The 10846-nt window shown below is 32.8% G+C and overlaps 1 protein-coding gene across 1 annotated transcript; it reads left to right on the top strand.

The window, feature by feature from the left end:
• The first annotated feature begins 859 nt into the window (after positions 1-859).
• LOC128186881 (cytochrome P450 3A24-like) lies at positions 860-9933 on the top strand. Its single transcript, XM_052856838.1, has 14 exons — positions 860-1030; positions 1641-1737; positions 2077-2129; positions 3045-3141; positions 3453-3569; positions 3749-3837; positions 4075-4223; positions 4602-4732; positions 7048-7120; positions 7694-7851; positions 8302-8390; positions 8676-8813; positions 8971-9133; positions 9422-9933. The coding sequence occupies exons 1-14, from the start codon at positions 960-962 to the stop codon at positions 9509-9511; spliced, it is 1515 nt and encodes a 504-aa protein (XP_052712798.1). The 5' UTR covers positions 860-959; the 3' UTR covers positions 9512-9933.
• The last annotated feature ends 913 nt before the right edge of the window (positions 9934-10846 follow it).

Raw genomic sequence — 10846 nt, 5'->3', positions numbered from 1 at the left:
CACAGAAATTGAACACAGAATAAATTGTAACTGCTTGATTCGATAAAGCTTTGAAACTTATTTGGTCAACTTTTATACGTATTTAAAGAAAATGATTTAATTTTAACGACTCTCTCTCTCTCTCTCTCTCTCTCTCTCTCTCTCTCTCTCTCTTTAAGTTTCTCCCACAATATTTCTGGCATGGATTTATTTTCATTCGTTAAAGAACATGTGTTACGGCTGTTCAATCTAGTATCCATATCTCTAAAGAAACGTTCATCATAAATTTAAACTAAAAAACAAAAAGACGATGCATAAACATTTTGCAAATTATCATGAATTTATTATGAATAATAAATTATGAATTATAATTTTGTATTTCACAAAACACATGCTTGTATGATGAAATGATTAAGAGAAGAAAATAAGTGAAACGATTGAGATATTACAATAACGCTATAAAATATTTCTGAAATAAAAATAAGAACTCGTAGGTGTCGTAGACAACTCGCCGTTTAGATGACTATAATTTGCATTTTCAACAATAATTTAAATATGAACGTTTATGCAACAATTCGGCTATCTTAAAATGTAAATCGTCTTATCAATTTTCCCGCTACATGTAGTATCTTGTTTAACTTCACCTGGTAAGGACTAGATTTTTCGTATGGTGGTTTGGAAGGGCTAGATACATTTGAAAAATCCGATGTAATAGCCTAATCATTCGAACAAAGGATTTTAAAATCAAATGATTTTAATCAGTACATATTTGTTCGACGAAAGAAAGAGTGCGCCCGAAATAATAAAAAGATAAAATTCGTGAACAAATATTCCAGATGAACAGATATTCGTAGATATCTTATTTTTTCGGCTGTTCCACGCCGCCGTAATGTGGAGGTCATGCGTCTTTCTGTTGGTGGTGCAACACCGAGCTATGATATCGGTGTGAATAGGAACGTTCAGGTCATTCTCAATTTAAGATGGCGACTTTGTGGGTCTGGATAACCGGTTCGTTGGTAGCGATTGTGTGTTTCCTTCTGTTCTTTTATGTGTAAGTAACTGATTCAAATGGCTAGTAAATAATATACTACCACTCTGCGTGAGCTCATTCATGGCAAAATTTATGGAAGGAAATCACAGGTTTATTTTACATGTACTGGGGGTTGGGGATTGAGGTGGGGGTGGGGGCTCATTTAGCCAATTTATGTGCATGTTACATGTACATGTAACTTATGAAATATACACATTTGGTTCAAATTTACATGTTCGCGTGGTTATGAAATTTACTGGAAAATTAAAGAATGTTCTTCAATTTCCAGCAAAATTTTAACATTAATCACTGTGGACAGAACTATTTTATTATTGAAGATATCTTAAGCTTGTGTATGTCATATGTTGTGCATTTTGTTCGATTTAGCAAGGAAAGATCTAAAATTTGAATAAAGAACCCAAAAGGAATAAATACAATTATATAAAGGTACAAGATGTGTGTTCATGTCATAAAACACTGCATTTCCTCGATAATATTTAAGATTTAAGTTAGTACTTATTTTTTTCACATACATATAATTTATGTACAATTTTAATGCATAAGTAGTTACATACTATCATAACTTGTCCAAGAATTCACACTTCTGACGTGGTTCAGTATTCCTTTCTAGATACTCAACATGGAATTATGGGATCTTTAAGAAGATGGGAGTAAATGGCCCTCAACCCAGCTTCTTGTTTGGAAATCATATGGTCTTTGCCAAACACGTAAAGTATCAAAACTATGCTTCATTACGCAGCCGAAATTACAATTTCAAGCAATAGAGATTACACAAGAAATTGACGTGAAAAGGCATGATTTCTATAAAGCTGTTAAACTTCGCTTAATATAGAGACTGATTTTGTTATGAGTTTTCACCGCAAAAAATGTTTACTTTCAATTTTCACGTAGCTTTTTCTTTTTCCATTGTTGTCACTCTTTACATATATATGTATTGATATTTCCATTTGTATATATTGAAATTAAATATAACATCTTGAAGTAGGCCTACATATTCATTAAACGAAATAAAAATTTAAATGAAAATAAATAAGTAATGTTTTCAGGGATTCAAAAAAGCGGATATGATGTTGTGGAAGGAGTATGGAGACGTGTTTGGGTAAATTTTTGTTCATGTTTATAAAATGTAAATTTGAATCATACATTGAAGATACATGTAATTAATAAACATGAATAAAGTCGAATAACTTAAAATAGCGAAATGTCACGTTAACTTATGGATAGTAATATTATTATATTTAATTCGTAAATGATTAAAACAAAACAACGGGTATTTTTACTTTTACGTGTTTTACTTTTTTTTTTTAGCAATTATAACGTGCTTTTGTTCTTGTTAATGCTTTAATCGAAATTCTTTATAATTATTTTCTCTTTCATTCGGTTTGAAATGTAATGTTTATTGTACACCATCGTTTAATTTAAACAGATTTGTATTTTAAATGAAAAATATTTATAGTAATTCTTATCATTAAAATAACCATCGCATGTTAGAATCTCTATAACATAACAAATTTTTAATGACAATTTATGTTTCCTTCGATTTGTATTCGCATTAGATATAATTCATGCTAATGGAAAATAACAATTGTTAAAATAAATATCCAAAAGAAATACTAGCAACAAATTCGAACTTACAGTTGCGTCCATGTTTGTACCTACATGAAAATAAACAATTGCAAACGTGTAGAAATGCGTCATTACCAGAAACTGATAACGTACATGTATATCACATGTATATGAATTATCCCCCTCTACACGTACATCTACGCGAACACGTTGATTTGCTAAACCTCTTTAATAATTTACAATTTTTTTTAACGATATCTTTTATATCATACTATTTTACACGTGTTTGCATGTATCACCGCAGAAATTTTCATAGAATGTATAGAAGAAATATTCTATCTTAATTCGGATATATAAATGCTTTCGAACATTTGATATCAGACAATTGATGACAAAAGATATGACTATTTATATTTTTAATTATAATTATATATGATGATTTTGATAGATATTTCACGGGCAGAACACCTTCTATAGTGATAGCGGACACCGAGATACTTCAGGAGATTCTTGTCAAACAGTTTAACAATTTCACAGACAGAGCGGTAATTATAAGCTGAGCAGCGTTAAATTCCTGTACCGGGATAAGGAAACAAATAATATATAATTATTCAATAGAAGTTCCAGAATCATTGGGAGTCAACAGCTCGATTTCCAAAATTTTTCAATAAGACGCCAGGCTTGTTGAATTACACTCGAAAATCGATGAAAAAAATATATTTAGGAACAAGTGTTTCGGGATTTTTTTATGTCTTGGTCGTCCGAACCGTTATATACATGTTTTCTCTGTTAATGCTGCCCGGTCGTGCTGGGATTTTCGAGTTCAGATTTGTAAGACCATTTCCCAATTTTGTAGGTCCTTCGTGGTTTTAGTGGTGCCATGAATGAAAATTTGAGTGCCCAACAGGGGAAAGTTTGGAAAAGTTCCCGCTCAATATTATCCCCAACTTTTACAACAGGAAAGCTAAGAAAGGTAAATATCATTCACACATTCAACAAATAACTCATTTATATTTCGAGAGAAACTGTTGTACGAATGGCACTATATACAATATAATATTGGTTAGATGTTGGTATTTGCAATTTGTTGACAAAGAAAGATCATGCACAGACTAACAATTTTTTATTATGATTTGTCTATAATGTTTGAAGATGGACCCACTTATTAAAGAAGCCGCCGACTCACTAGTTCTGCACATTAAGAAACGAATAAATGAATGCAATGAAGTAGATTTTGCCTGGTAAGTTTTTATGTTTCAGGTACTATAGAGTATAGTATACTAAGTTTTAAAACGTTTATCTAATCTTTCTGTTGATGATTAGAATTTAGAAAACCGAGTTCTGTTTATAATAACAACATTAATGCTTCAGTATTATAATTATAAAGAGAGAGAGAGATTTGTTATATCATTTAAAATCACGATTCGTTAATTCTTTGACGTAAGTATTTTTCAAGGGACGTGAAATACCTTTTGTAGGCTTTTTGGGTGCTACACCCTTGATGTTATTGCCTCTACTGCTTTCGGAATCAAAGTCGATTCACAGAGAGACCCAAATGACAAATTTGTGCGAATGGCGTCCAAAATATTAGCCATTAAAGTGAATTCACCATATTTAACCTTAGCATGTAAGCATTACAATGTATTTTCAGGCCAAGTCAAACATATGACAGTTACATGTATTTCCGTATAAATATTTATCTACTCATTACAGTGACGAAGACAAAAGAAATCATTAAGTTTGTGTTCATAATAGAAATATAAAAAGGTTGAACAAGTGTCTCATTTATAGCGATCTCTAATAATTGCATCTTGATCCAAGCTATAGAAATATAATCTTATACTGCTAGAATTTAAGCTTTTAAAAATTATAGAACATATATTTTTCAAGGAATCTGAGCAAAAGAGTTTTGTGAAACAATATTAGTACGTTGCGGTTTTATGTGAAATAAGAGCAAAGTCAAGTCTATTGTTATCATTTAATGCAAGTGGTTTTTTTTATTCAGTTGTTCTTCCAATTCTGATGAGGCCGCTATCAAAACTGTTCAACATAACAGTCCTTGACAAAGAGGCTACGGAGTTTTTCACGAATGAAATTCTAAAAGTTCTCAATTCAAGTGAACCATCAATCCAAAAGGTGATGTTCAATCAACGGTCAAGACAAACCATTTAAAACTGGCTGAAAACAATGCATTTTGTTGGTTAAGCATTGAAAAATACCTAGGTTAAGCATTGTGTATCTTAAACATAAATATTTAAAACTTTGGAAAATATATTCTCTAGATCCAGTGTTTTAAAAAAATCCCGAATAACTGATGCCATCAAAAATCTAAACGTTACATATCCAGACTTCTCAAAAGATACAAAATTATATTTTGTAATGATAACGGGTTAAAACATACAACCTTTTAATAGCTCACCTGAGCTGAAAGCTCAAGTGAGCTTTTCTAATTAAAATTTGCCCGTTGTCTGTCGTCGTTGTTGTTGGCGTTGTCGGTCGTTGGCGTTGTTGTAAACTTTACACATTTTCATCTTCTTCTCCAGAACCACTGGGCAGATTTCAACAAAACTTGGTACAAAGCGTCACTGGGTGAAGGGAATTCAAGTTTATTCAAATGAAGGGCCACACCCTCTTTAAAGGGGAGATAATTCAGAATTAATGAAAATTTGTTGGCATTTTTCAAAAATCTTCTTCTCAAAAACTATTATGCCAGAAAAGCCGTAAATTGTATGGAAGTATCCTCTAGTAGTGTAGATTCAAGCTTGTTCAAATCATGCTCCCTGGGGCTAGGGTGGGCCACAATGAAAGGGGGGGGGTCAAGTTTTGCATAGGAATATATATATTTCTACATCATTAAAAATATTCTTTTGAAAAGTTATTAGGCCAGAAAAGATTAATCTTGTGTGGAACCATCATCAGACAATGTAGATTTCAATTAGTTCAAATCATTATCCCCAGGGGTAGAGCGGGGCTACAATCGGGGGGGGGATGAATTTTTAAATAGGAATATATAGAGAAAGTCTTTAAAAACTCTTCTTCTAAAAAACTATTAGGCCAGAAAAGCTCAAATATAAGTAGAGGAATCTTCAGTTACATAATAACTGTAGAAATCATGGTCCCTGAGGGTCGGGTGGGGCCACAACGGAGGTATCAAGTTTTACATAGGAATATATAGAGAAAATCTTTAATAATCGTCTTCTTAAAAACTATTAGACCAGGAAAGCTCAAATTTGAGTAGAAGCATCCTAAGATAGTGTAGATTCAAATTTGTTCAAATCATGGTACCCGGGGGTAGGTTGTAGCCACAATGGGGGTATCACGTTTTACATGGGAATATATAGAGAAAATCTTTAAAAATATTTTTCTCAAAAAGTATTAGGCCAGGAAAGCTCAAATTGGAGTGAAAGCATCCTCAGATTGTGTGATTCGTGTTTCTTCAAATCATGGTCCCCTGGGGTAGGGCAAGGCCACCATAAGGGATGAATTTTTACATAGGATTTTTTTTTAGAAAATCTTTAAAAATATTCTTGAAAAGTTTTTAGTCCAAAAAGCAGTAAATTGTGTGAAAGCACGAATCGTGCAGAATAAAATTTGATCAACTCATGATTCCCTTGAGAGAAGTAGGGCCATAAATTGTGTGTGTGTGGGGGGGGGGGGGGGGTATATAGGAATAGAGAAAAATCTTCTTACAGGTACAACTTCAAAAGCGGCTTGATATTTACCAAAAAAATATGTGGATGAAAATCGGCAGATTTTAAAAAAAAAACTTTTGAGCAAGATCTACTGTACTTAGTTGTCCAGGTATTTTGATTTTGATACTGTAATGCTAATTTGATCAGAGTTAATGCAATTGTTGATCAGGTGAGCGATGTGGCCCCTGGACCTTTTGTATTTTATACGACTAACTGTTACCGATAGCTGCTTTTGTAACCTGTTACCATTGATCCGACCGAGCAATTGGTTTTCCGGCTAGGGATCGCCGTCCCTATCTTTTGTAAAGATCAGTAGTTTTTCATTAGACCAGTGATTGGTTGAAATTATTTTTGATTTCGTAAAGTTAATTGAGTCAGAGTTAAGTAACTTAGCAATTGTTGATTGTGTGAGCGATATGCCCAAGTGGCCCCATATCTTTTCGTTTTCCTGACAAAATACTTCAGATAAAATTTTCGTGGATTGTTAATTCTGTTAGGGTTGCATGGAATGGAGTTGTAGTCATTTGGACAAATACTGCCTTTCAGAGTAAAACTTGGCGATAAACATGTAAATTCGTGAGTGGTGGTTTCTCACAAGGTCTACGGGTCATAGTAAACACGAATTCTAATTATTTCACTGTTCCTACAAAATAACCATGAAAAATGTTAACTAAAGATGAAAATTTTAAAATAATTGTTGCTCACTTAACTGATTCCCTGAAAGCTGAAAGTTTTCACATGTGTTTTTGTAATTGTCAGGACTACGTTGATTTCATTCATCTTATGATGGAGGCTCACAACGAAGACACGGATAACACTGATGAAAGAAGAGGTACATTGTACATCACTTTTCCAAACAAAACAAACCCAGTTCTCTCAATTATATCTTATTCAAAAATCATGCAAGTTACACCAATGTCGACCATTTTAATGGCAAAGCTCCGCGCAAAGCATAGTTTAAGAAGATGGGGAATAAAATGACGTAAGTGTCCATTGGTTTTACCGTAAAATACAGCGTCAAATTCATTCTTTCTCATTTAAATCATTTTGATACTTTATAAAACATGTATGTTACTATAAGTTTGCAAAGACAAACTTCTAAATAATTTTATTCAGTTTTGAATTATATCTTAACAAACGATAAGGGGGGGGGAGTATTTCAGTTACAACAAAGTGAGTTACATGTTATGTTTTTAATGTTTAGTGAATACTAGTACATGCACATGTATATAAATGAATTGCTGAAAATCAAAGACTTGAGAAATGCTTTTTGCTTGGAACTTATTTTCAAATGTAAGATAATTTTTGGGTTTTTATTTTTACTTCTTTATTGATTTCATACTTTAAATATTTTTTTTAATTCTGCAATTACACTTGTATGCATAATTTTCACTGTTGTTAACAGGTTTGACTTCAAAAGAAATTATCGCCAACTGCTTGCTGTTTTTCTTTGCTGGATACGAGACAACAGCCGCCTCCCTGTCATTCCTTGCCTACAATCTTGCTCTAAACCCCGATATCCAACAAAAGATGTATGAAGAAATCGTTTCCGTGCTGGGAGAGGTAGACAAACAAGGGGAAAAAACCTTGCATTGAATGGAGTGTACTTGTTACAGTAGTTGTAAATTGTTCTTAATGTACATAAATTCACTGGGGTTAAAATATATAGAAAAATTATAACATAAGAAATTATTATATTATACACCTCTTTGTCAATGCTGAATAGTATATGAATTTTGATTGGGGTTGAGGGCAATATTGATCATATTAGCCCCGTAGGGACGAAATATTGCCCGACGCGACGCCGTAGAATCTGAATAATATTCTTTATATATTATTCCTAGCTGGTCAATATTTAAAAAATATTGACCGGTCAATAATTTTCACATGTGCTAATATTAGAATTATTGCCTATTCGTCTAAATAGATCATATAATGAGAATGTAATATTGAAAACAACAATGCTGAAAATGAAAGCTCGTCGTTGTTAACTACAAAATCTACTTTTTACAGGAAGAACCCGGCTATGACAATACCGGAAAGCTCCAGTACATGGAAATGTGTATCCACGAGACTATGAGGATGTATCCGGCATCTCCAAGGTAACCTACGGAAGTGATTTACAACTACTAAGAACCTCCTTTTGATTACAGTAACTTGTTACGAGTAACAGTGACTCCCATTTTGTCATCACTTTAGCTTATGTTACCGATATTCTACATCTCCGCTATCAAGGGTGAAAGGAAAAGCGAATGTATTGTATTCCTGAGATATCTTACATTGATATTAAAATATTTAGTCATTTTTACCGATTTTTAAACCTTCGATTTTGCTTAGAAATCAAAATTTAATGCAGCTCTCTCGCGAACTTTGTTGTGATTTTTCAGGACAGACCGGATATGTGTTCGTGAAACGGAAGTGAAAGGATTGAAAATTCCTGAGGGCATGCAGATTGCAGTACCTATTTATATCTTGCATCATAACGAAAAACTATGGCAAGACCCAGAGAAATTTGATCCAGAAAGGTAATCTACTTAGTTTGTTAATGGCTGCTTCACTTTTTTTTCAAATGAATCTCAATACTGAATACGTAATAAGAATGTGATTGAAAGAAGAACACTTAATACTTGAATGTATAATCTTAGTTTTCACAGTGTTGTATAAACTTTTACCATGTTGTAGATTTTCAGCAGAAAATAAAGAAAAAATTAAGCCTTGTCAGTTTATGCCGTTTGGTTTTGGTCCTCGGATATGTATTGGGAAAAGACTGGCTATTACTGAAATGAAAATAGCCTTGGCAAAACTCCTTAGAGAATTTATTTTAGTGAAATGTGACAAAACAAAGGTAGGTACGAGAGAAGGGATTGGTAATTTAAAAAAAAAAAAAGAAAGAAGAATATGACCGGTAGAATAGAAACTTAGTCCATACTAGATGAATTTCAAAATCTGTCATAAAATGTTAGATTTTATCTTGTGTTTGATACCATGTCAAGCAATTATTATTTTTAGACGCATTATGGTAACATTTGGGTTAGATATTTCGCAAGATAAAACATTCATTTTACATGCATATTTATATATTTGAGTCAAAAAGTTCTTATATCATGTATATTTTGATTTGTTTAAAATTCAGATCCCTCCAAAAGAGCTCCAGACTGGTCTAATAAAACCTGAAGATATGTGGCTCAGAGTTCAATTACGGTCATCTGAGGAGTCCGATTAAGTCATACATATAACTTGTTACTATTGAGATCCAAATGTAGTAAAGATGCCCGCTGTAAAGCGTGAGACAGATTTAGTATGTGGAGTTCGGAATACAGCATTCAATGGTTCCGTCAGGACTCTGATTGTTAACAAACTCTGTATCTACGTCTACTGAGTACTTTAACCCTTGATTCTTAAGATATCCGACCGTGTTTATCTTGTTTCTTGCTACGTCTAATCACGATCTAAACATAACATCAACTTGTTTGAATTTGAATTTTTTAAACACGCATTCAATTGCATTCAAATTACTATGAAGTGTATAAGTGAAATACCAATAATAAATATGTTTAAATGTACATGTAATACGTTGTTTAATTGTATACCACGAGGTTAACTTTATCATGCGTGGATTTAATAATTACGGATTGTGGTTAACCGATCGTTCAGAAAACCTCAGCTGGTTACCTCGCCATAAACTTGAGCATCAATTGAAGGTGTTCGTACTGGCTGAGGTGTAATTACGGACTTTCCATACATTGAAGAATAAGCTTTTTTAAATATATATATATATATATATATATATATATATATATATATATATATATATATATATATATATATATATATATATATATATATAATATCGTCGTTTATTTATAATTATTCATAAAAAAATGTTTACAGTTCACAGATGCGTCTCTTACTGTGGGTTGGGGAGCAGTATCGGATTCTTTAACAATTACAGTTGTTTTAGAATTTCTCACCGAACGTTTTGATAGAGGATATTCCTATAGTACCATAAATTCAGCCAGTAGTTTTCTCAGTTCTATTTTACCATCTATCAACTGCCTGTCAGTGGGTTCAGCTCCGTTAACTAGGTGTCTTCATTGACTGTCCCAATTTACCGCGGTATACGGAGACCTGGGATGTGAGCATTGTCTTATATCTTTTATTCGCAGCATGGGCGATAATGAGGTGTTATCTCTGTTTAACTTGACGTTAAAGTTTGTCATGTTATTAGCATTACTAAATGGACAGAGAACTCAGACTTTATCATTTTTTAATTTGGATAATATGCATGTATACGAAGATAGAATAGTATTTTGTGTTCGGAACCTTGTAAAACAATCATTTGAAACCAGTAACTGTTCTAGCGCGCAGTTATAGTGATAAGATGTTATGCGTTGTGTCATGTTTAAAAGTGTATACATTGAAAACGGAACAATTTAGAAGTATTGACAGTAAGGAAACTATTTTTGACAACTCAAAAGCCGTTTCGAGAGGCATCCAAGGATAGTATTTCGCGTTGGATTAGAACTTTATTATCTAAAGCTGGCATTGATAGCAGCAA

This window comes from Crassostrea angulata, chromosome 1, assembly GCF_025612915.1.
Source record: "Crassostrea angulata isolate pt1a10 chromosome 1, ASM2561291v2, whole genome shotgun sequence".
In the NCBI taxonomy this organism is placed as follows: domain Eukaryota; kingdom Metazoa; phylum Mollusca; class Bivalvia; order Ostreida; family Ostreidae; genus Magallana; species Magallana angulata.
The sequence above is the reverse complement of the archived record's forward strand: the minus strand, read 5'-3'. Positions and strand labels throughout refer to the sequence as shown.